The sequence below is a fragment of the Pholcus phalangioides genome, unplaced genomic scaffold, assembly GCF_987345545.1.
Source record: "Pholcus phalangioides strain wild (caught in Gottingen) unplaced genomic scaffold, Ppha-v1.0 ptg000010l_1, whole genome shotgun sequence".
Classification (NCBI taxonomy): domain Eukaryota; kingdom Metazoa; phylum Arthropoda; class Arachnida; order Araneae; family Pholcidae; genus Pholcus; species Pholcus phalangioides.
This window is the reverse complement of record NW_028301603.1, coordinates 41,924,107-41,951,943: the sequence shown is the minus strand read 5'-3', so window position 1 is coordinate 41,951,943 and position 27,837 is coordinate 41,924,107. Positions and strand designations below refer to the sequence as shown.

The 27,837-nt window shown below is 39.8% G+C and overlaps 1 protein-coding gene across 1 annotated transcript in view; it reads right to left on the bottom strand.

Annotated features, from left to right (window-relative positions):
* The window catches only part of LOC149081509 (uncharacterized), a 119,235-nt gene that overhangs the window by 49,022 nt on the left and 42,376 nt on the right, over positions 1–27,837 (bottom strand). Inside the window, exons 23-30 of the mRNA XM_089238347.1 lie at positions 27,539–27,655; positions 18,093–18,209; positions 13,486–13,605; positions 11,683–11,799; positions 10,168–10,284; positions 4,281–4,397; positions 3,836–3,952; positions 1,390–1,509 (exon numbers count right to left, since the gene is read on the bottom strand). Of these exons, the coding sequence (XP_089094473.1) occupies positions 1,390–1,509; positions 3,836–3,952; positions 4,281–4,397; positions 10,168–10,284; positions 11,683–11,799; positions 13,486–13,605; positions 18,093–18,209; positions 27,539–27,655 (942 nt within the window). The remainder of the gene's footprint in view (positions 1–1,389; positions 1,510–3,835; positions 3,953–4,280; positions 4,398–10,167; positions 10,285–11,682; positions 11,800–13,485; positions 13,606–18,092; positions 18,210–27,538; positions 27,656–27,837) is intronic.

Below are 27,837 nucleotides of genomic sequence, written 5' to 3'. Positions count from 1 at the left end.
AATAATTTTTCAAGCCGAGAAACTTCGGAATACTGTACCTAGTCTCTTAAAGCCAGCCTACACTGGGGGGTGGATTTTTACGTAGACAAATGGGGCTGTGGCGGTAGCACAATTTAGTGTCCTCCAATTGCTTATGACATTTGTTCGCGAATCAACTAAACACCTTTGACAACAGTCCCGGAGGTCGCCATTATCTGCTTCGCCCGAGGCCACTCCACCAAGTAAAATTTCTGCACTGTAGCCCTGCTGATATTCAGAGCCATAGTCAGTTTTATCAGTTTGAACGATAAGGCACGAAACTGAAAAGAGCGTTTGAAAATTCCAAATTCCAGCATGCAGCACATCTCTTATTTAATTCAAGACTGAGGGTAAGTTACGCCAGGCCATTATACAGGTCACTCCTATAAAACGCTGGGTGTGTAGTTACTGTATTTTCCTGACACTTTCGTAAGGTTTTCATTGTGAAATATACATAGATGTATAAAACGCTATTGGTCAAGGTGTTTTATCTTAGCCGCTAATCACCGGTTGAATCTTTACTAACGCTTCAGACACGGAACAGATCGAAGAAACTTTCATGTCCAATGAATCTTGCCAGACTGGTTTTCTGGCGGCCTCTATCGATCAAAATTTGAATGAATTGTTTTTTCCGTAAAAAGAAAATAAGTTCCTTTGAGAGAATAACTTTTTCGCAAACAGCGGTCAAATATACGAATTCTTTCAATATTTTAAGAATTTATTTGAAACCCTGTGGAATCATTATTTAATTTATCATCTAACTATTTTTAGTTATATAAGTTTAAAACTAATTCAAGCAAGAAATTCTTCTTTCAAATTAACAATATGAGGCTAAGTTTTGTTTTAGAGGCTAAGTGCAGAGCGTCTCTAGCAAAACAGTTATGTGAGCAATTAAGACCAATATGCAGCACTATGCGTTTCCACAGCGAAACCCTCTGTCATCAAACAATTACAAGTGCAAATAAAATACTTCAGCGATATACCGGGACACAATGGTATATCAGAAATCTCTTGCATAATGAAGGATTTGAACATTGAAACCATACATGACTATTTAGTCAAACTATGAAGAGGGGGCATTTTACAAAAATTTGATGAAATTTATTTATAGTAATATTTATCTATACTATGCTGTGGTACATTATTAATAAAAATACAAGATCTTTTCAATCATAACGTTATTACGAGCGTTGACTGTATAAGTATATATATTATCCACTTATATCGTAAATTTTGAAGCTTTATTTGGCAAATGCATACACGAATAAAATAAAAATTGAGTTAAAACTTATGTAGCTTAACAAAAACGTATAACAATGACAATTTTTAATTCACATAATTATAAGTACATATAAGTCTTGGAAATATTACCGATTTCACAGTCCCAACCGGCATGAGTTGGTGGGCAGATGCAAGAGACATTGTCCGTTCCGTTATACGACTGGCATGTCCCTCCATTTTTGCAAGGGTTCGGGTCACAAAAATCGATTTCTGTACATGAGAACATTTATAAGAAGCATGAAAAAAAGACAACAAACAATACTTGATGTTAAACAAGATTATACAGGGCGAATCTTGTTAAAAAGTTGTGATAGACGAGTCCGAGTAGATCGCGAGACACCCCATGAACCCTGTCTTATCCTAAACCGTTTTCGAGTTAGGGTGGATGATAATCGATTACAGAAAGAAAAATACGTCAAATCAGAAAAAAACAGAATTTGTGAAGTTTCTGAGAGACCTATACTCAAAATAAGCATTTATTTGGAAAGAGCAGAAAAATTGCTATAAAGGGACAGTAATTTCATCGAAATATCTGGTTTTAATGGCGAGCTACAAGCGCTGGAAAATTGGCGAAGTTCAAAATCGAATTGTCACCAAAATTTTTAATCGCCAATTCTGCAAACATCCTTCTGACTACAATCGGTGGACTTTGCCAAAAAACTTGCCCATTCCACCAGCTTTCAAAAGAGCCTAGAAAAAATCGTATTGGTTTTCTGGTTCTTGAGAAATTTAGTCTTTTGTTTGCAATACATCACTGAAATCAGCGTTTATCGAAGCAGATATTCGATAAAAATTCGGAATTAGCTGTTACAGATTTTGGCGACAATTTGATTTTGCACAAAAAATCCTGTAAGGTGACACTATCTCAATCTACAGCACAACCGTATTTAATGGTGAGCTGTAACAGCTGAGAGATCGGTGAAGTGAAAAATTATATTGTCACCAAAACCTACTAAAATTACTTCGACGAACGCAGATTTCGGTGATGCATTGCAAACAAACGACTAAATTTCTCCTGAACTAGTTGACCACTTTGGTTTATTCTAGGATCTTTCGAAAGCTGGTGGACTGGACAAATTTTTGGCAAATTGTAGCTAGAAGGGTGTTTGTGCAATCAGCAATTAAAATTTTTTTCAACAATTCGATTTTGAACTTTGCCAATATTCCAGAGCTTGTAGCTCGCCATTAAAACCAGATATTTCGATGAAATTGGTGCCACTTTATAGCATGTTTATTTTGTTTGTTCCAAATATGTGCTTAGTTTACGTGTAAGTCTCAGAAATTTGACAAATCTGGGTTTTTTTTGCAGAATTCACGGACATTTTTTTTCCATAATCGATTATCCACCATAACTCGAAAACGGTTTGAGATAGAACAGGGTTGGTTGGTTGTTTCATGATTTACCTGGACTCGTCTATCACCCCCTTTCGTTTGGCAGAATAGGTAGGATTCACCCGGTATACAGGGTGCATAGCAAACAAGGCGGGCGTATGGTATTTTACTGGCGAATCCCGTTGATCTTAGAAGTATACTTCCAATTAGAAAAAAAATCCCAAACAACATGTAGCATTCAAATATGTCATTCATGTTTCAAGGGGTTTCAAGGTTGTATAGTTATTAATAAAAAGAAATAACTCTTTATACAGTCCCTGTATGCCCCAAAACCCACAGTTAGAAAGGAAGATGGGTCAGTTGCACTGGAAGGTAGGCGTGGCTATCGAATTTTACTTTTGCTATCTATGACCGAATTGCACTGGACGCCACCTCTCCACTTTCCTGCTGATATCGATTGTTGATAGATAATTTTTTCACTCTCTCTTCGCATTACTTTTCCTTTACAAGTCATCTACGTTTAGGACAGGCAGTGGCGTTAAGTCACTGGCATGAAAATTTATGTTTTTGTAACTAAACATTTCTCTTAGGAGCGATCTCTATTTGACGAGTCGGCGATAAATGTGGTAACCTTGTTCTAACCTAACTGCACGTTAGAAAAAGGAGGACAAAAAACGAAAAGGGGTAAAAAAAACAAATGGAAGGGTAGAACAGTATATAATAGATTAGTTGAATGTAGAAAAAGTAGATTTCTATTTTCACCCTCACCCTACCCGTTCTTACAGGAAAGATACATCATATGTGAAAAAAAATTACTATCAGGGTATACAAAATACCAAAAGGGGGGAAAAATACACAGGGTTGCAACAAAGCTTCACGGTGATGAGCAGAGAGGAAAGAAAACAGAGGGACTTGTTTGAATTCGTCTCTCAGGAGAGACAGGTCAAAACTTTTCAATTTGGTTTTGGAGCACAGGGTGTCCATTTAAAAACGTTATTTTTTGGATTTTAATAACTGTACAAATGCTTGCAACAAGTGGATGACGTACATATCTAAATTCTACACATTATGTGGATAATTTTTCCTAATTTTATGAATGCCTCAAGGATCAACGGTTCGCCAGTAAAAAATGCAGCAAGGAGAATTATGGCATCACCCTGCATATAAGTAAAAGTTATTTAAATCTCACATCTTTCAAACGCACCTTCCTCACAGTTTGTACCATTGTAAGCTGGTGGACACACACAAGTGTAATCCAGTCCTTCTTCCTTGATGCAAGTGCCGTAATTTTTGCAAGGGTTCGGTGAACATGGATCGATTTCTGTAATAGCAAAATAAAAAAATATATAATCTGATGATAATTATACAGTATCCCATTAAGCCGGGTCGACACTCGCAAAAACCGGTTCCGGGGTGCTACTACGCGAATTCGGTTATTAATCGTTTCGGAATTCTATGGGTATGGGGATCTGGCTTTAGATGCATCACATGCTATAAGCTGTTTTCTGTGATTTATTTTTACTGTTGCCACACAGAATTTTATCATTATTTTAAGGTATGTTCGTCACATGGTCGCGTCGCGATTGATAATTTTGCTGACATATTACTGTATGACGAGCAAATCACAAACAAATACGAGAAATAATTACCGGTTTCGCAATTTTTCCCAGTGTGCGTTGGTGGACATGAGCACGTGTAGTTGAGACCGACTCCTTTTTTGCAAACACCTTTGTTTTTACACGGCTTGAAGTCACAAGGGTTTATCACTGTAATAATAAGAAACAAGAATGAATTGCCAGTGATATGGAAGGAGAGTTTCCCAAAATGCAAATACAGTCGACGTTCGTTATTACGACCCCACGTAATAGCGAGCACTCCATTACAACTACCGGTAGCATAAGTCCCAAATGTTTTCATAGAACTTTCGTTATATCGAGCGTCAACTGTATTTATAGGAGTAATTATAAATTAATTTTGTTTAATTAAACAATATTGATATCTCTCTCAATTTTTTTTTACTGAAATGAAATTAATACAATCGAACCTCGTTAGGACGAAGTCAAAATATTTCGTATTAACCGATAAAACAGCATTTTGATTATATTGTATGCCCAAAGTGAAAATTATTTTGCATTACAAGTAATTGAGTTCATTTCAACGAGATCGGACAGTACCAACATTACCTATAAAACAAGGCCTCCGCACGAAGCTTGTGACGCCACTGAAGAACTCCATTTCATCTATTGCCATTGCATATAGCAGGCCGACGCATGGGACATCTTTACCTTTTTTGCAGTATACCCAGGGCAGGACCTAAGGGGGGTGCGAAAGGTGTGGTTGCACCGGGCCGCGAAATTCCTAAGCCCGGCCCTGAGTATAATCAGTGGCAATAGGAGAAATGTCCTTCTTCATTGACGTCACAAGCTTCGTGCGAAGGCCTTGTTCTATAGGTGGTGTTGACTGTACTCATAATCCTTGGAAGTGTGGATACACGCTGCGTTTTTTTTTTTAAACTTTTATATTATATTGACACAAGGATCAGTGCCTCTGAAACAGGGTTCACGGACCTCTTGAGGTCTTTGGAAAGGTACCAGGGGATCTGGTATCTGAACTGGAATGAGAAAACAATTAACTTATCGTTTTTGAAATTAATATGTGGAAAATTATTTTATAACGACGTCCGTGGCCTTCACGTTATTGGCAGAGATACCCCTGACTTTAACTCTATTCGCAGACATGATCTCTGGCTTTCACTTTGGGAGAAGGGATCTCTGGCTTTCAAATACAAATACAAATACAACGCCACAACAGGCAAAATGCCCAACGAGGTGGCTGATAAAAAGATGCCCATAAAAATATGGTTGTCATATGTTTCAAAAATACAGCAACCCAATTAAAAATGCAATTAACACAAATTACAAACAATATATACACATGATAAAATATTATACAATGCCCATAAAGAATACTTATGGTTGTCTTATTCTAAGAATGGATAGAGCTTCTCGATTTACCCCAACATGTTTATCGTATTTCTTTTTAAACGTGTCAATTGTGTTACAATTTACTACCTCCGCGGGTAAGCTATTCCATTTATTAACAACCCTATTGGAGAAAAATTCCCTGCGACACCATAACCTTGCATTGTCCCTCACCAATCGATACTGGTGTCCCCTTGTAAAAGCAGTCGATTGGCGGTGTACTAAAAGTTCATGGTCCATCCTATCCATCCCATTGAAAATTTTGAACACTTCGATCATATCTCCTCGACACCTGCGTTCATCCAATGTAAACATACTCATAAATGTTTCAACTCATTAACATAAAAGGTCCTTGGAACACAAACGTTTAAGAACCCCGTATTAGAGATTAAGCTGTGCCAGTTGAATTTCTGTCTTCATGAGACGAGAAGGAATGTTTGGGATCTCCTTTTTGAAAAATTTCGCTCATAGTGTTACGAAAATTATGTAAATACTGCCCTATTCGTTGTGTCTTCTTTCATCCGTAAATAGTTATTAACTGATTTCTCTGTAAATCTCACCAAATTGACGACAAACTTGGCGAATTTGGTGACAGCTCCGATGATTTTGCGATGCCATGAGCGATTGGACCTCGCGAGAATATGAGAGAACTTCCGAGAACCTTGCCTATATAGCAGCGCCATTGAAACAGAACTATGAGCAGTTTGTTGAGTTTTTACAAGACTTGTCTTGTATGTGAGAGATTACTGATTAACTCAGGACGATGCCATGATCACAATTTTTATTTCAGATTCCTTATTGTATGTATGTAGCCTATTACGAAATATCGTTGTTTGTTATTTTCAAATAAATCAGTAAATTTCCGGATACACCCATCGTCCGGAAGAATGCTTTGATATCTCTCTGAGATGGGAAGTGGGCTGTGTCCGGTCCTTCAATGTTCAGTGTACGTGAGAGAAGCCGCTCTATATTCAGAGTGTTTCGTCAAATCGCTGCTTTTGAATACGTGTCAATAGCTGTTCTGTAAAATAAATCTGTGTTGTCCTTGAAATTGTCTTCATGCTTTATCATCTCGAGTGCTTGTGAGAGACACTATTCAGATTCATCAGGCACATGAACCGCATATAACATATGGGCGGGGGGGGGGGGAACAAACATATGTGGGTGCATATAGCAACCAAAGCACAAAAACCCAACCCTATAACGCAGTTTCTCCTTTCTGTATAGTACATAAAAGGTGTTCGGAAAAGGGTACCTATACTTTGAAATTGAATATCTTTAAAACGGTATATAGGACAAAATGAAATAAATTTTTGTCGCACGTTTGACCTGCAATTTCTTTTGTAAAGAAAATCTTCCGAAATTGTGTTTATTCCAATGTGCAACTCAAATGCGCATATTGAGCTCAGCATCGTTCTAATTCCTTTAAAAATACCGACAATTGTCATTGAAGATAATTAAGGATATAAACTTGAACGACTGTAGCGTCAGCTACCGTCAGAAACTGTAACTGCATTCTGTGAGACAGTTTTCGTTACGGCGAGGTAGCCTAGAGTCCGGACGTAGCTGTGGAGGAATTCACGCCACTAGGTTTGAGATCTTCGACTTCTTGCGGACGGCGAGACGGAGGGTTCTACGGCTACGACGGTGTTGGTCGAAGGGTCTGCTGGGGTAATTCAGCCTAACCAGATCAGTGAAGTAGCCCGACTGGGGCAAGTACAATGGTTGTATGCGCTCTTGCCTCCCAGTAAATATGCCGCTTAATTGCCCCTATTCCGATAGGATTGAGTTGCTAAAAATACTTGAGCGTCGTAAACTTGCTGAGAATAGTGTTGATAATGACTTTGAGTTATTTGTACAAAAGTTCAAACCATGGATATGCAAAAAATATGACTTAGCTAACGATGGTATTGTTGATAACAGTGAAATTACAAAATGTTTGCCAAATGTTATTTCATCTTATGTTGAATATTTGGCAGAACCCTCAAATGGGCATAATATAAACAATTATGTCCCAAATGGTATGAATTTTTTAATAATATAAATGATTATGATTGTATCCATAAGTTGGCAAACAGATTAAAGAAAACTAAAGTTATAACGGTGGCCCATACGGGGACCAATCCAAAGTAAAATCATCACATCCGTTGAGCAACAAGCTGAAAGTTCTGAAACACTGATAATTCTAGAATTGAAGAAAATTCAGAATGAATGAAACTGATAAAATTCCAGAATTTATGAAAATTCATAAAAAGTGAAAGAAATCACTCCAGAATCTATGGAAAAGTCATTCCACAATTGCCGGAAATTCAGAGTCAATGCAAGAAATAATTCCAGAATTGAAGAAAGGCCTCAATTGATGAAACTGATTATTCTAGGATTGAGAAAACTTCATAATCAATGAAACTGATGATATTCCAGAATTTGAGAAAAGTCGTAATTAATGAAACTGATAATTCCGGAAATGGAGGAAGTTCATAATTAATGGAGCGGATGATTAGAGAAGCGGGGAAAATTCATAATTAATAAGGAAATAATTCCGGAATAGGTGAAAGCCTTCAATAATATCGACCCTCCTTTTTTGATTCGGGACTCTGGGTCGTTTCAGAAAATAACTAGAAACAAAAAAGTGCATTTAGAGACCCGGGACAATTCTTATTTTTGTGATCACGGTGCAACCGCACCTTTCGCACAAACCTAAGGACGGCTTTAAACGGCGCATGACTTTTCAAATTACGGGTTTAATGTTCCTCAAAATTTTAGGTTTGTTGGTTGGAGAGTTGGCCTCAAAGGCCTGGGCTAGAAGAAGTGTCTTCAGGTGTTCATCCTCCCAATAACCAAGTATGAGACCGAACAAAGACATGATGCTGGCGGAATAGTTTTTTGAAGAAAATTAAGGCTGGTCTGATTAATCGATCAATTGTTAATCGCGGTTAAAAATTTTAGTTGAGTTAATCGACTCGATCAATCCGATCAAAATTCGATTAAAACTTTTATTAAAAGTTAAATTATTAACTTTATTTGACTAGCCGAAAATCAAATGTTCTAAATTATGTTTCTATACATTTCAGATAATTGACAGTATTGAAAAGTATTTGAATCAATATTTTGATCAATTTTTTGACATGAGGAAACACAAGTCAATTCAACGAAAGTTATTGATGATTGCTAAAATTACCGATTTAAAAAAAAACAACAAGATCGAAATTCCAGGATATGTCAAGCATGTTGAGCATATCGTCCCTAGCGACATGAATGTGCAAATTTTCACATTTGGGTATCGGTCTATCAGCTGGTTGGATGAATTATTTTGCTATCTAAGTTTTTCCAGAAACGCAAATGTGCATCCCCCTATTGAAACAAATTTCACAAAACATTTCAAGAGATCAAATTCCATAGATTAACATGGGTAGAGTAAATATTCAAAATTCGTTTTCATATCCTAGAAATTGAAATTTGTAATTCACATCACGTTTCTGGCAAAGGTGGACGATATTAAATAGCTTCAACCGGGCGCTGCCTCTATTTCCTAATCTATTTTTGTACTTCTTTACATCCATTCAATGGATAGATGCGTGGAATGAATACAATACATCACTATAGCATCATCTAATATTGTACAGGGTGTCCTGTAAGTGCTAGCACGGCTTTTATCTCATCAACCGTCTGTCGTAGAGGTACGATCCCAGTTAAAAAATGCTCCAAATGTGTTAGAAAATTATCCTACACCAGTTTTGTGAGTGAAAACACAATGTGTCCAATACTTCAGCCACCTCGTTGGGCATTTTGTCTGTTGTGGCGTTGTATTTGTATTTGTGTATACAATACGATACAAAATGAACTAATAAAATTTTCATACGGTCCCCCTGTGCTCTAACATCCAATTAAAAAGTTGTTGCCCTGTCTCTTCTGATACCAAAAAAAAAAAAAAAAAAATTCCACGTTTCTAAGTGCTCTATTCACAGAGTTATTCGAATTCGAAAAACGGAGGAAATTGGGAAAAGAACAATGTTAAATACAGGTAAAACGGTTTTTGCGCATTCAATTCTGTTCTTTCCCAAATTTCTGCCTTTTTCGAATTTAAATATCTCAGAAAAGTGTAATACTCGCTGAGATATTCAAATGCATATTTAGGAACGTGGACAACTTTTTAATTGGATGTTAGAGCACAAGGGGACCGTATAAAAATTTAGATTGTTTAAACACACTGTGTTTTCACTCACAAAACTGGTGTAGGGTAATTTTCTAACACATTTAGAACATTTTTTTAAATTGGAATCACACCTCTACGACGGATGGTTGATGAGATAAAGGCCACTCTAGCACTTACAGGACACCCTGTATAGTTACCAGCACAATGTTCGCTGCCTCTATTTCCTAATCTATTTTTGTACTTCATACCATTTGAAAATATATTCGATTGAAAATATTCGATTAATCGATTAAAAACTTTTGATTAACCAGTTAAAAATTTTAATCGATTCCCAGCCCTACTAAAAAAACTTGGTGAACATCTTGAAAGGACAGACGGCAAATAAAAATTAGGAAAAATTACCTGATTCACAATTTTTGCCAGTATGCGTCGGTGGACATGAGCAGGTGTAGTTCAAAGCAATTCCCTTCTCGCAAACGCCTTTGTTTTTACACGGACTGGAATCACAAGGATTGATTTCTGCAAAATTAGATGACGAAATCAAAATTACAGCGAGTTTTGGGGCAGGAAGAAGACAACAATTCTTCTCGTAATCACACAAATCAATAAAATCAGACGTTCGTGAATCGATAAATTTTGAGCATGGATGAAATCAAGAGAAAATTTAAATTTCAACATTCTCAGAAAACATTCTATTCTTTTACAAGGACTTCTCCATCTCGACTCATTCTCTTCTTTCTGGAATAACAGTTCCAAGAAAACATGCTACAAATGATAATATTTACTGAGTGAATACCACGAAAGCGTCTGTATTTTGGAAAACTAGATCAATAGAGTAATGGAGGCGTAATCAGGTATTTTTCGAAAATACCGGGATTTTAGATATAAGTAAACGTTTCTTTCAAATGTGGATAAAAAGTGGATCGAATGTCTCTTAAAATATCTAAATACCATATGCTCCACATTAGCTGACATGCCGGGAAACAGCGAGGGAGACAAGCATGTTGGGAAATTCTAGTCACTGATTCTAGAAAATTATTAAATACCTTAATCAGGAAAATCTATTGAATTGGCTAAATGCATAACGTGATCTTTGTTGAAAGTTGATTTTTGCGGCCTGGTGGGAATGTACCAGACCTGAACATTCAAAAGCTAGTGTTCGTTGAGTTTCACGTCATGCTGACTAATGCGGGGGAGTATGGTACTTTTTCGATTTTGTTTCTAAAAATTTAGAACACCCCGAAACCAGTTGCAAAAAATTTAAATACCATGGAACTTGTTTCAACGGATTAGAACATCTGGATAACAATGTATCGCAGTCGAATCCCGTTTTAACGAATACCGTTATAGCGAAAATCTCGGTTTAACGAACACTTTCCTAATCCCTCAGATAAGTTTACATAGGGACAATGGAAAAACCTGGAATTTCGTTATAACGAAGTGATTTCTCCGGTCACTTGGAGTTCGTTATAACGAGATTCGACTGTATTTCACGAATATTTTTATGCAAATGCACAACAACAACCTGATCGGATAAGTGTTGTACGTCTTTTTTTTTTCCTGGTAAACATAGGATAGTTCAGCTTGCGTTCAAGCTTGACATTACGGGTAGAAAAACGGAACGTTTCTGCATGTTTTCTTACACTTTCGAAGCAAATGCACTTGCGATTTTGGGGTTTGCAGGAATGTCCCGTTTCCTCTACCCGTAATGTAGAAAAAACGGGACTGAATTATTCCAAGTGCACATACATAACCCGAGAAGACGCGCGACACTTGTTCGATCAAGTTGATGTTAATTTTAATGAAAATATTCATGTAATAATTCAATTTTTTTTCCCCAGATGTTCTAATTTTGTTTTCGAAATAAACGTGTATTGAATCATATAAATTAATAAATTAATTAAAAAGACAGAAAACCTTTTTCGCATCTCTTGCCAGTGTGTGTACGAGGACATGTACAGTTGTAGTTAAGACCTTTATCCTTCTTGCAAGTGCCACCATTTAGACAAGGTTTGGCGTCACAAGGGTCGATTTCTAAATCGGAATGAAATTCACACACCAGTTATTCCAATAATGAACAGCATCGACAATTTTAGTGAAAACGGAAAAAAATAGGAATTCGAAAGTTTTATGATGATATATGGTGTTTACAGCACAATGGATGATAGGATGGGGGTGTGTATTTAGCAATATTTTAAAGTTTACTGAAAGCACTGTCAAGTCACAGCGTCAGTCACTGCCGAAAAAAATATATTTTAGACATCAAATACATGCGCAAACTTCTAGAGAGTGTGGGCCACATCATTGGTCTAGAAATGTGTCTCAAGGCACTTTTCATTCGTTTGGAAATGAATCATGAGCCACTGAAGAGATCTGAAAATGTGTCGCGGTTACTCAGTCCGCGGGTCACTGAAAAATCTGGAAATGGTCCGCGTGTCAATGGAAAATCTGTAAATGGTTCGCATGCCGCTTAAATGATTTCGAGGTGTGTCGCTCAAATGTGCCGCGGGTCATTCAAGTGACCTGTAAATGTGCTGCAGTCCACTGAAAAATCTGGAAATATTTCGTGGGCCAATTAACTGAATTGGAAGTGTGCCGCGGCTTACTTAACTGATTTCAAAATGTGTGGCCCAAGTGATCTGGAAACGTGCTACAGGCTACTTCATTTGTTTGTAAAAGTGACGCTGGCAACTTAATTGGCTCGGAAAGAAACTACGACCAATTCTATTGGTGTGGAAATGCGACACGAGCCCCTCAAGTCAACAGGAAATGTGCCGCGGGTGGCTCAAGTGATCTAAAAATGCACATTGGATTAATAAAAAAATCTAGAAATGCCACGTGGGTCACTGAAAAATCTGAAAATTGCCATTGGCTCACTGAAAAATCTGAAAATGGTTAGTGATCCACTTAACTGATTTCGAAATGTGTCGCTCAAGTGATTTGGAAATGTGTCGCGGGTCGTTAAAGTAATCTGCAAATGTGCCATGAGTCATTGAAAAATCTGGAAATGGTCTGCGGGCCAACTTTGCTGAACCAGAAATGTGCCTCGGCCCAATTTACTGAAATAAAATGTGCCGCGGATCACTTAACTGATCTCGAAATGCGCCGTGGGCCACTTGACTGATTTAGAAATGTGTCGTGAGCCACTCACGTGATCTGAAAATGTGTCATTCAAGAGATCTAGAAATGCAGCGTGGACCACTTAACTGATATGGAAATGTGCCGCATCGAATTTGCGCTACCAGGAAGCGTTCCGTGTGAAACAGAAGTGCACCGTAGGTCACTTGAAAATTCGGATACGTTCCGCGGGCCACTTCAGTGATTTGGTATTCTTACGTTGGCCAAACTTAAGTAGTTTGGTGATTTGTCGGGATTCACAACGAATAAAATATTTCATGATTTTCTATTTCTCATAAATTTTTACGCTGTAGTATGGGATAACCACTAGGCTATATATAACCAAAAAATTACCTGTATAAATAATGATTTATTTCATTTTTTCGAAAGTAAGTGTCAGGTCGGGGGGGGGGGGGTGCGCCAAATTTGATTACTCAGAGGGCCGCACTCACCCCTCGGGCCGTGGGTTGAGCTTGTTCGCTATATACTAATCTACATTGGGGATTCAAGGACATATCCATCATCAATTATAATATAACAGATTTTCTCAATTTTTGATTGACCATCGAGAGGAAAAATTAGAAATTCCTCTTAATTTCTTACCGATTTCGCAGTTTCGCCCTTTGTGTGTTTCAGGGCAGATGCAGCTGTAGTTACCGATGCCCTTGACTTTTGTACAGGTTCCACCATTTTTACATGGATTGCTTGGACATGGATCAACTTCTATATATGGAAAGACACACACAAGAGAAAATTACATATCGACGTTATCAACGAGTTTAATGTTACGAACATAAAATATTTGAATGAACTTTAAAAGAAAAATGATCAAAATTTTCTAGAATAATAATATGAATCGCTTGATTTCGACTCTTTTTTTACAGGAAGACAAAACTGAAATTTTGTCTGCAGTGTTTTGAAAATTTTCTGCAGTTTTGTCTATAGGCGGAGATAGACTTGGAAGTCTGGAGGGCACGGTCATTATTTCTGGGGGGGGGGGGGGGCGATGATGATGATTTCAATTCATATATGCATATATACATTAGGTCAGTCAATTTGACCTTTGGCGCTGCCCCCCCCCCCCCGTATCTCCGCCCATGGGTTTTGTCACTTATAAACTCATTTGGCGTCCTCCTACGAGGCGCCGTATGATCCTTTGCGTGATGTAATCAAATAAGGTAAACCCTGACAATAAGGGGCCATTAAAGTATGACTTCAGCAGATTTTCAGCCATTTTTGACCCCCCCCCCGTCAGCAAAAGTCAGCAAAACACTGACCCCTGACCCCCCTTGTTAGCAGCTTAGAATATTTCATATCTTCAAAAAGGGATGGTTAATGACGTAAGCAATCTTCAGACCTCCCCTCACTCCTTGTCATAGGCGTACGCAGAATTTCCTCGGTGGGGGGGGGGGGTTCAAATTTTTCCCTGCAAAATAACACTATAATCTCGGCTTGAGGGAGGGGGTTAAAACAACACCACCTCCCCCCCTTTACTACGCCATTGCTCCTTGTTATCAGAAGTCAGCAAATCCGACCCCCCCCCCCCGATGCTGACGTAATACGTAAATGACCCCTAAAGGCAAGCAACAAAAAAAAAATCGCGGTATTACTGGAGGGAGCATCCAGCCGCCGCGACGTCGTCTACATCTAATGCAAGGATACCACGTGATCCGGTGAAAACAAACACGATCTCCCATAGAGATCAATGTTAAAATTGCCGATTTTAACATAGAATTGCGGAAATGTAGTAAGATTTTCCGTCGCATCAATAATTTTAAAAACTGAATTGAATTCTCGATTTTCGAAATATTGAGTTCGCTTATAGATACGATGCCTAGAAAATTAAATATAAATTAATTAGCCAGACCCACTTTTGAGGTTGATATCCATGCAATAACATTAATTTCAGCTTTTTATTTATATCTTCTCAAGCACGAAAATGAAAATTGTCTCCGTATTGTCTTATATTATGCAATTGCATCAATCCATATAGTTTAGGATGTTTTGAAATTAATTTTGGAATTATTCCTTTTTATTAATTATTATTTCTTTCATTACTTCTGGAGTAATTGCTTTAATCAATTCTGGATCTTTTTCTTTCATTATTGCTTAAATTACTTTTCATTAACGCTGATATTATTTCTTTTACTAATGCTGGGATTATTTCTTTCATTGATTCTGAAATTATATCTCAATAATTCTGGCATTATATCTTTCATTAATTTTGGAATTATATCTCATTAATTTTGGAAGTATCACTTTTTGATTAATGTTGGAATTATTTCTTTCATTTATTCTAGAATTTTTCTTTCATTCATTTTGGAACTATCTTTTACTTTAATTCTGGAATTACCGCTTTCATTAACTTCGGAATTATCACTTCATTAATGCTGAAATTACTTCTTTCATCGATTTTGGAATTATCTCTTCCATTAATTCTATAATTTTTCTTTCATTAATTTTGGAATTATCCCTTTTTCTTAATGCTGGAATTATTTCTTTCATTAGTAATGCTGAAATTATCGCTTTAATTTATTTTGGAACTGAAATTATCTGTTTCATTAAAACGAATTTTTCTTTCATTTATTCTGGAATCATCTTTCATTAATTCCGAATTATCTTTCATTAATTCCGAATTATCTTTCATTAATTCCGAATTATCTTTCATTAATTCCGAATTATCTTTCATTAATGCTGGAATTATCTTTCATTAATGCTGGAATTATCACTTTCATTTATTTGGAGCTGAAATTATCACTTTCATTAATTTTGGAATTATGACTTTCATTAATTCTGGAATTATCTTTAATTACACTCATGAAAGGAATGCCACATGCGACTCATGAAAGGAACAAATCTAAATGAAAGAAACAGATATGAAACAGATTGCTTCAAAAAATGCTTGATTAAAGCCGCGGAATTTAATTTATATGGGCCCATAATTAATTTCAAAACATCCCAAACTACATGGATTGATGCAATTGGATAATATAAGAAAACACGGAGACATTAATTCTCATTTTCCCGCTTGAGAAGATATAAATAAAAATTTGAAATCAATGTTATTGCATGAATGTCCAACTCAAAAAAGTGGGTCTGGCTAATTATTTTATATTTAATTTTCTGGGCTTCGTATCTATAAGCGAACTCAGTATTTCACAAATCGAGAATCCAATTCAATTTTTAAAATTATTGATGTGGCGGAAAACCTTACAAAATTTCCGCAATTCTATGTTAAAATCGGCAATTTTAACATTGATCTCTATGGGAGATCGTGTTTGTTTGCAGCGAATCACGTGGTCTTCCGACGAAAGATGTTGGGGGACACCTTTCTCAGCACTGCCAAGGCGGAGACCGCTGACGTCATGCTCCCTCCAGTAATATAAACAGTATAAGCTCCTTAGAGGAGAAATATAGTTTATATTTCTTCTCGATGATAAGCTCCATGTATTTTCCTCGTAAATTTCTGTTGGTTTCCTTCCGTGATTTGCGATTTAGTTGCAACGCTTGTGCTGCCATCTAGTGATCAATAGATGAGTAATAACACTTGAGTTTTCTCAACAAGTTAATAGATGGCAGTAAAAGCTCTGATTTCCAACGTTGAGCCTGTGAATATTTTCATTTGAATTCGGTCCATTGATGGTAGCTCGTGGGAAATATTGGCCAAAAATGGTCCATATGGGAAATGTCTTGGCGTTTGTGGGAAATTTTGCGACTTCATCAAACAAAATAATTTTTATTGAAAGAAAAATATAAATGCAAAACAATACTTTTTTATTGTAAAATACTTTATTACATACTTCCACCGATAGATGGCGGCATAATTTTCGGAATGTGTGGGAAAAATTTTGTCAAATTTAGGGAAATTTTGCTTGACGAGGTTACCATCACTGATTCGGTCTTGATTGACCAAGCACCATGGTGAAACATGAATGCAAGCATAGGTGTACGCAGAATTTTCCCAAGGAGGGGGGGGGAATTACGTTTTTCCCTTCAAAGTAACACTATAATCTCGGCTTGTGGGGGGGGGGGCCCTTTCGTGCGTACGCCAATGGGTGCAAATGTTATCGAAAATGGCTGTTGTGTGTGTGATATATTACATGATCTCATTCAGGTATCCGACTACGCTGAGATGGTCGCTTTGGAAGAAAATATAGATTTTTATTTTTATGAAAGCTCTGTTTGCTATGATTAGAAAACAGGCCTTGTTGTTGGTTTATATGACGATTAGAATCGAAGTTACGTCCACTTCAGTGTTGCATTTTTACGCATAAGTGAACCACGAAGAAAAGCTTTAAGTTTCACGAAGAATGCTATTTTTGACATTTTACTTGAATTTCAAACATGATTTCTGAAAATCTATTCATTGTATCATTACGAAATTTTATTATGATAGTTTACAATATACTGTTGAGGTTATGAACCAAAATCTGAGGTCTCTTGCATATATTTGTATAATTCCCATGTACATTAACAGATTTAAGTGTAACTTATAAGCATACAATACTGTCCTTTAAATTCTGGTTCATAACTTGCACCATCACTAGATGAATGTACTACGAAAATAACAATACATTCCATCTTTAAAATTTTTTTGCAGTCAAGTTTGGGATACTACATAAATTTTGCTCAAAATTTGACATAAAAATGACTGAGCATAGAAAAATCACATAGGATATCATGAAAAAAGAAAAACCATTTCAAAGAAAATGGCATATGTAGTCCTCCTCCTACTAATCAGCACATGGTCCGCCGCTGTCTCAAATACAAATACAACGCCACAACAGGCAAATTGCCCAACGAGGCGGCCGACTTAAGAACATCATGGATCCCCGAGCCATTTTTTGGAGGCCCTACCTACTACTGCTACACCACACATGCACCCCCCCCCCCGCGGAACCCCCCAACGAACCCCCAACGAATCGGTACATGCGGTAATGTGCGTGCTCAACGAAGAGATATAAGCAGGTGGGCATAGGTAGTCCAGAATTTACTATTATTCTCCCCCCCCCCCCCATTTTGGGACACTTTCTATTCACTCCAGTACCATTTTATAGAAAAGTGGCAAGAAAGGTAGTCGTATACCTTAAGCTAATGAATGGAGGAACGCGTGTTCGATTTGTGCTTATGCCAATACAATCAATGCGTTAATTGACTAGTTTTTGGCACGCAGTGTAAGTATAAGATAATTCGAGAAACATTATAGATACCTTTTTCACAGTTCTTTCCAGCAAAGTCCTTCAAACACATACATTCGTATTCTAATAATTTTTTCTTGTTGCATGTACCTCCGTTCTTACAGGGCTTTTTATCGCACGGATTCACTTCTAAATTTAATGAATAAACAGGTAGGAATCACATGATATAAAAGCAAAATATGATTAAAATATTGCCTTTTGCTTTCATGGCAAGCTTTTGATGAAACATATACAACTTCTGGCTCTGAGTAATTCACTTCCTGTTGTTCCAATTATATTTATAGAGGGCCCAAAAGCCCGGAAGTTCTATATCTTTCATCGAGAAACATGGTTTATTATTACATAGCACTGTTATTACAAACAAATATGAACTGAAATTATCGTTTATGAATCATATTGATTTTGCCTAAATATGTGACAATGTATCCTATTTGCTCATTAGCAATGCTTTCTCTAGATCAGTGCTTCTTTATCACGCCCATGGGAACCTTTACACCTTATATTTATAGTTCAGTGGACTGGTGGGGAATCTATGCAGGGTCGTCTCAACATTATGTCTTCCCCTCCCCCCCGAGCAAAGTGAAATTGGATAGGTGTTACAAGCTGTGAGTAATAGCAAACAGGGCTGCTACTCACAGCTTGTAACAAGCTTGTTATTAATGAACATATTATATTAACTCTGGAAACGCATAGTACCAGATCTCATAATGTAGTTCCCTCTATATATGACCCATGTACAGTCGAATCCCATTATAACGAACGCCATAAGACCGGAGGAATCACTTCGTTAAAACGAAATTTTGTTATAAAGGAATTCGAAATTACATAGCATTGTTATTTGGGGATTAGAAAAATGTTCGTTAAAATGAGATTTTCGCTATAACGGTATTCGTTAAAACGGGATTCGACTGTATCAGTATTGTCCTGGTTTTACGTATAGGTCTGCTGGATTCTAAGCAACTTTCAATTTGTTTCTTCAGATCTGAATTTTTTGTTTTTTTTCAATCTCTTTGTGGCACCCTTGGCCCCCTTCCATGGCTCCCCTTCTTTATCTCCACCCGTGGCCCTTCTTGGAATATTCCAGGAACTTAAATCGACAATGTTGGCTTTCCTCGAAGAGGTGGAATCCCAGGCTGCGACTTTGTTAGAAGAATATGTAGGGGGGGGGGGTCATTCAAGTATTACGTCAGCATTGATAGGGGCGGAGAGGGGTTTTGGATTTGTTGACTTTTGATGTTAAGTGGGCGGGGAAGGGGTTCGAATGATGCTTACATCATCACCCATCTATATATATAAAATTGATTTTCTGTCTGTGCGCGTGCGTTCTTTATACAAATCTACAATTTTGGATCGATCGTCGCCAAATTTTGCACATATACTAAATGGGATCCGATTTGAACGGAACGCGATAGGCTACTTTAACAGTTCGCCAGAGCTGGGCAAATGCCCAAAATGGGTAAAAAATTGTCGGGCAACAATGGTTTCTCGGCCTCAACAATCACTTTCGTGTACTTTGTTAACTTTGGTTCCCTACCAATACGTTTAGGACGTGCATATGCCATTTTCAATGATTTGTCACTTCTTTAATGCTGCCAGTATTATATATGAAATAGTTTTTTATTTTATAATGGTTTGTCACTTTCTCGATCTGCCCAGTAATGAGGCTTTTTGAATAGACGCCATAATCATCATCAGCATCGCTTTGAGCAAAGGATGATAGAAATTGGTGTTAAAATTGCCGATTTCAATGTAGAAATGCGGAAATTTAGTGGGGTTTTCCACCACAACAATAATTAAAATTAATTGTGAACCTGTAAAGTACATCGAAAAAATTACACAGCTTTAATTAAGCATTTTTAAAGCAGAAACAAGCAGATGGATAACTTGAAATTCTGGGGAAACGGGGAATCAAGATAACTAGGAACCTTAAAAAGGGGTGCGGGGAGAGACTATTCATTTCCATGTTTTTTTTATCTAGATTTGTTACATTCATGCGTAGCGCAGGAAGTCGTCATATTGGTTAACTTAGACACGGTTTGTGTCAAAGAAAGAGGGAAATATCACGTGATCCAAAAAGCCTCATTGAAGAAAACCCGGGCAGAGCGCTGGGAATTATAACTAGTCCTTGATAAAAATATGATATATTCTTAATGGAATCTTACTCGGTGTGTGACAAAAACAAGGATAACTTTTCTACAGTTTGTGGGCACCTATAAGGCCTCTAAAGAGACACTTCAGTGATCTCTAAATGTTCCGCGGATCCTTCAAGTGATCCGGAAATGCGTCCGGGCCGCTTAAATGCAGCTGCCGCGAGTCACTCAACTGATTCGTAATTCTGCCGCGGATCACTCAAGTACTCTGGGAATATGCAATGGGTGACTTGAGTGGTGTTGAACAGCACTACGGGCAGCTTAAGAGTTCTAAACCTGATCTACATGTCGCTTAAGGGATCTGTGAATGTGTTACGGACCTACTTGAACTGTAAGTGTGCCGTTCAGTACATTTTTACAAAATTAGGTTTGAGCTGTTGGGCCACATCAGATAACACCGAACCCCTGCAAAAGCAATAAGGGTAAGCCAGCGGACGTGCACTGCCTCCCACACCCCGGATGACACCCCAGACTCTGAGTACCCTTTCACCAACTCCCCAGAAATTCCGACATCCCCTACGACAGATAGCAACCCATCTCCGGACAGCAAGAACATCACCGAGACACCTACGCTGGAACGGGACAAAACCAAGAGACTGTTCCTGCTATTCTCGGGGAGCGACGGAGACACCCCAGAATACGAAGACACCAAAGGGACAGAAGAGACACCCATCCAACAGACAAACGACTCATACACGGTTCGCAGCGAGGAAGAGATGGACACTACATCAAATAGCTCTCCGGGTACATACCACATCACAAACACCACCTCTAATGACGAGCTACTAGAGCAGCTTCGGGAGATCATACTAGCTAAAGACCCGAAGGGCGGCAATCAAAAAGTTCATGCTCCCACTTATACAGAGAAACAGAGCCAGGGCCATATTGGCATCATTGACCCACAGGGCCAACAAAGCCACTACAGGCTTCGCGGAACAAACGCAAACGAATGACCAAGCCAGCACGACGCATACCCGAGAACAAATAAATGACTCACAGCGAAGGCACATACAGATAAGTGGCGAAACACACCAGGATGGAACGCGGGTGGTTCAGGTTACGCAATCGGAAGTGAACCAAACGTCATACGAGGATCTGGGTACTCAAACAGACGCAGAGCCACCCATGAGCAGAACCGATGAGGGGACGTAGACTGTACAAGAACAGCCCTTGAATTCGACTGCAGAGGTAGCGCCTACGAATGAGTCAAGGGGTACCCAAACAGAGCCTGAGCCACCCAAGGGTGCATCTGATAGGTGGACGCAACCTATTAAAAAGCCACATGCTACTCAAACTGCCGAAAAAACATCTACGCCACAAGATTCCCAAAACGATTCGAGGGTTGCTACAACCTTGGCAACGATGGAAAGAAAGGCAGACGAAATGAGCGGAAAACAAACAGGCACTCGACCCAAGATCACGAGATGGGGAACAACCACTACTCAACCAGCACCCAACTCGGACTAGGGCTGTAACAGCAGAGGTGACACGAATATCAACCAAGAGGTGGAAAGCTCATCGGGTACAATCCACAATACAGTAGCCGATGAACAACAATCTCCACGCTCCCTAGAGTTAGAAGAAGGGGAAGTAGACGAAGAAAGTGAAGTGACAACACATCAACCCCACCAAAACAACAAAGAACCCCCCCCCCCCCAAACGAGGACGAACCATGGCACTCGCCCAAAGGTCGGGTGGAAGTACTGTGAACCAGCCAGCTACTGGATCAAGGACGGACAATCCACCTCCATAAACGACAGACTCAAAGAGATGGCAGCTCCTCGCAAAACTGATAATAGACAGACGGGCTCCTATGCGGAAGCGATGAAGGGGACCAAGGTATTCACGGCCCTAGTGTATTCCCGCTTTGCAGAGGACAAAGACCAAATTCCAAATGCCACAACGCGCAATTTCAACAAGTTCCGACTTGAGGGAAGTATACTGAATCTCCGACCGATCCAGGAGGGTTTCGCTATTTACCTAGAGGACGAACAGGATACAATGGTATTTATGGGAAAGGTGACCAACATAAAAGAACTTAGCGACTTGATGGTGGTACGCCCCCCACGAATTCAACGGCAGAATATAATGGTTAAAGAGGTGCCTGGCCACATATCGAAGGACAATATGAAGGGACAGGTCGCAAGGGCCTTAAACCTACAAAACACCGAGGAGAATCCAAAGTCACATCTAAGATCGAGCAGATCCTCCCACGTTCATTTGATCGTAGAGGTGACGATGAACAAGACGAATAAACTAACATTAACTAAAGGGCAACTACACACGGAACTGGAAAAATTCCAAGTAAAGACATTCATACCTTCCCCTAGGTGCTTTTGCTGCCAGCGCATGGGGCACCACGCCAGGGGATTCCAGAGCCGGGACAGAGTGTGCGCCAAATGCGCAAATCTCCACCCAACGACGGAACGCGAATCGGTAAACAGAACGTGCATAAACTGTGTACGGTACAACCAGTACTTCGAGAGCCATTTCTAAACTTAACACAGTGCCGCGGACTTCAAGTGTCCTGTTTATGTCATGGCAACAAATCCAACTTCAGGATACAATGGAATGCCGGACACTACATGGGAGCACGGGATGAAGCCCAGACGATATGAAACTACTGGCAATACCAAGTTGACATCTCGTAGATCCAACGCCCATAATAGGTGGCCCAGAGCACCACAAGGGTTTCCAGGCTCCTGGACCGGCTGGAAATGGCGCCCGGAGAGAACAATCACAGCAGAAGAGGGGGACAGACAGGAGATGGAAGGGGCCGCGGGACCACAGCGGAGATACGCACGGTCTCCTACATGAACCGGGCCCTCGAGGCCGACAAGGCAAGAAGCTTGAAGACCGCCCCCAACATCGAGGTAGAACGGTCAGGTATCGGCCGGTAAGAGAAACCGAAGTCTAGCCCTGCTCAGCTGAAGACTCACCGGTTAGAACAGAACAGCTGAAAAAAAAAATCTAGCGTAGAAAGGACCTCGTGAAAAGGTGATTTGAGCTGCTACTTCATATTGTCAAGAGACACCAAACATGCATCATGGCGTGGCCATGCCCCCATTGGATGGATTGATACCGGAAAAGAAAGGCCTCCACGTAATCCAAATCAACCTAGATAGGGGTGGGGTTGCGACTAATTGACTAGAGGTCACGGCAAAAGAGCAAGACGTGGATATACTCCTCATTCAGGAACCCTGGACATGTAAAACAGATGATGGATTCGCTCTAAAAGGCCTGCCAAAAGCTTGGACTTGCTCCGTAGCAGTTCAGGTACAGCTTGAGAAATAAGAAATACACCTGATCAGTAGTTACTCATCACCTTACAGAGGTAACCTGCTAGAGGCTCTCGGAGAAAATTATACTTAACGGTGGCAGAACGAATCATAGCATACGGAGCATTAGCTTGGTATGCCCGATATAAAGTGACCCTAAAGGACAAACTTGACTCGATTCAAAGGAGGCACCTCCTCCATATCACTGGTACCTACATCACCACTCCGACGAATGCTCTACAAGTCATTCTGGGCATACCCCCACTCTGCTTGAAATTAGAATATGAAGCGAGAAAAATCAGGCTCCTACAACTCCGAAAATCCTTAATAGTCGGAGATGAAACTCTCGAACCAGGGAGTTTCGAAGAAAAGGTCATAGGCTGAACAACACACCCCCTCCAATTATCTACGGCCTCAGCAAATACAGCCCACTCAGCCAGAGAATATCACAGAGCACGCTATCTACTACTCGGAGGGCTCGAAGCTTGAAGAAACAGGGGCGACCTACGTAAGAACCCAGAACGAAGAGGTTGTGGACATATGGAAGTCGAAACTCAGTATTCCAAGCAGAACTTATCTATATCTCAGAAGTGAAGTGAGTGATGTGTCGTGACTGAATATTTGTACTGTTTGTAGGTCTGTTGCTCTCTGTGGCGAGACTTTTTAACGGGGAGATCGGCTCGCATTTGCGCCTCGAAATTGGGAACCACAGAAAACCAACTTTAGCCGACCACCACTGTGGCGACGGTGGGGCTCGAACCCGGGTCACCGGGCTGGTCTAAAGAGACTATTTTATTTTTTTCAGAGCATGGCCCCTTCCCCTCCTATCTTCATCGTTTTCGTAAGAGTAGGTTTTCAAGCATGTGTAAATGTGGAGGGGAGGGAACCGTCTTTCACTATGCTACGGCGTGCGAGTATCCCAAGGACTTTCATTTTGGCTCTACTACGCCACAGAATTACACCACTTGGAAGAAACAGTTACTGAGAAAACACTCCAGAATCGAAAGAATTAAGCGCCTTATTAGATGTCATTTCAAACGAAGACAAAATAACAGTCACAACACGAAACAGTGCCAAAGTACGAATGTTTCAGCTCCCTCACAAGCTGATAACAACTCTTCATCAGACTCAGACTATGATCCTCTGGCATGAAATGCGATATTTTGGGATTGTCTCACGGTGTCTTTGTGCACGTCTGATAGACAATGAAGTTCCTTGATTCCCGTTGCTGTCAATGGACAATGTCGCCTGTCTTGTATATATATATATATATATATATGAGTGTTTATATGCTTGTATATATATGTTTATGTATCTTATATATGTGTGTCTATAGTTATTTGTGGGCCCCCTTCGTGGACTGCTGGTGACCTGCGTATGCACCTGCCCATGTAACCTCAACTTTTTGTCTTCTTATCCGCTGGTGGTCTTTAGGTGCTTAGTGCTCCGGATATTGCATCGCTCTTCCACCATGGCCCAAACCCTCTGGGTGGCCCGTGGTCGGTTTCGGGTCCCCGCGATGCGAGTCCGTCACTATGACCACTCGACCACCACAGCGGCTCCAAGCAGAACTTTTTTTTTCAAACCGAGCACAACTCAGGTCTATCGCCATTGGCAATTTACTACCTAGTGAGTTGTGCCGGAAGTGTAAGTGTGGGTGTACCTAACAGTCTGAGTGCGTATCTAGTGTTGTGTATGATTTTTCAGTGCTGCCATCTATATCTCAGAAGTGAAGTGAGTGATGTGTAGTGACTGAATATTTGTACTGTTTGTAGGACTGTTGCTCTCTGTGGCAAGACTTTTTGATGGGGAGATCGGCTCGCATTTGCGCCTCGAAGTTGGGAACCACAGAAAACCAACTTTAGCCGACCACCACTGTGGCGACGGTGGGGCTCGAACCCGGATCCCCGCGATGCGAGTCCGTCACTATGACCACTCGACCACCACAGCGGAACTACATGTCATCCCAGCAGCGGCTAAGGAAGCAGCAAGACGAAAAGAACATGCTCACATAAGAACGGACAGTCTCTCCGTAATCATGGCCATCCAGAATGCACAGACACACCACCATAATGCCCGGAAAAAAAGAACATTGCTCCACGGACACCTGAACATCAAAATATCATGGATAAATGCGCATGCGGGTTTGTGGGGCAATGAGGAGGCCGACCGCTGCGCAAAGGAGGCAACAAAGAATGGCAGCTTCACAAATGAAATCCGCTTGCCGGCATCCGCTGCCAAAGCCAGGCTATGGGGTGGCATGATGCTTGACTGGCAAATAGCCTGGGATGATCCGGAGGCTTCGGGAAGGTCCACGCATAAGAGCCTGCGTCGCGGGAAAACGTGGAACAGCAAATGGTGCAGAGAACTGATTATGTTCGTTACTGGACACGGCCCATTCTCTGTTAACCTCCGAAGGTTCAAGTTCATCTCCAATCATCGCTGCAGCTGTGGTGAACTTGGCACAAATCTCCACTACGCTACATCTTGTCGACACACCAAAGAGTTCCATCTAAGAGCTCCTTCGGAAGCCATGGAAGCAACATGGATGGTCAATGCCCTAAAAAGACCGGAGCCGACAAAAGAACTGATCAGGCTTGTTAGATTTCTACAAGAAAACCCGGACAAGGCTAAGATGATCGGACCGGACTTGGATGAGAAGTTCACCACCATCGCTGTGGAGCCAAGACGCTCGGCCAGGCTGGCAGGGAGCCATCAGCGATACGTCGAAGACTCAGATTCGTCAGACTAGGTCTGACTTGTCCCCTGATCAAGCTGGACCCCGAGCAAGTCCTGCGCTGAAGGTCCGCGGTGAACGTTCACTGTACAGTTGTCTTCTCCCCCCTTCTTTTATTTATCTGTCATGTCATGATTGTATATATTTAATTAATCTTAGATTCTCTGTTTTATCAGTTCTTATTTTTTTCTTTCATTTGTAAGCATTTTTTTAAAACTTTTTGTTAGTGTATGTGTTTTATGTACATGGAAAATAAAGTTCCCCGACACCACCCAGCCCCTTAACCGGGACGACGGTTGAAATTGACGAATTTCGACAGAGCCTGGGTCGTGTACGGTTTAAAAGTAAAAAGTAAAGATAACACCGATAGCCACATTCGGCACACGATGCCACATTTGGTTTAGCATACATGGATCACAGGGTGGGTCGCAATGAGTTTCTTTTAAACGAGTCGAGTTGTTAGCCTTCAAATACCATTGAAACTATATTGATTATAATAACACATAAAGGCATTTTCATCCGAGAGAAATTTAAAATTAAAAAAAAAATTTTGCTTCAAAACAAAAAAACTTTTGATCGTCTTGGGGAAGTACAGGATGCCCGTGAATCCCCTCTCCCCAATGCTCACGTGCATCTCTGCTTCCAATATTCGTTAGGATGTAATGAGCAGAGATGACGACGAACTTTTGCTGAATGGGTAAGGAGGAATCAAAAATTGCTAAAAACGTGCTGACGTAATACTTGAACGGCCACAAAGTATGACTAATATTTATTGGGAAACAATTTAGTTTTTTTTTTTTTTTCATGTGTGTGAAAAAAAACAGATCGTAAATTTCGAGAAGACCATTTATTCAAATTTTTTTTGAAAAAAGTGGTTATAGATTTTTGGGCGAACCATATGAATCTGACCACGGTAGAAGTTTTCTTTCATTCACCTCTTTCGCAGTTCGTGCCGTTGTGAGTTTCAGGACAGGTGCATTTGTACTTCAGGCCCTTCCCTTGCAAACAAGTTCCTCCATTCTGACATGGTCTCTTATCGCAAGGATTAATCGCTGTGTCATAAGAAACGAAAGAGTCATCGTAAGAAAATCATCGAATTTTACAGTCCGAAAAACCATATTTGTCCCCTTTCCCCTATGCAAAATGCCAGTTACTGCCCAGGACTAAGGTGTCGTTGTGGGCTTATGACGATTTAAGAAGGCCGAGGAATAATAATTGTAATTGTTTAGAGCAATTGAAATGTTATGTTGACGTTCCATAGAGAATGAAATGAGATTAGATTTATTAACTCACCTGTTTCGCAGTTCGTGCCGTTGTGAGTTTCAGGACAGCTGCATTTGTACTTCAGGCCTTTTCCTGGCACACAAGTTCCTCCATTCTGACATGGTCTCTTATCGCAAGGATTAATCGCTGTGTCATAAGAAACGAAAGAGTCATCGTAAGAAAATCATCGAATTTTACAGTCCGAAAAACCATATTTGTCCCCTTTCCCCTCTCCAAAATGCCAGTTACTGCCCAGGACTAAGGTGTCGTTGTGGGCTTATGACGATTTAACAAGGCCGAGGAATAATAATTGTAATTGTTTAGATCAA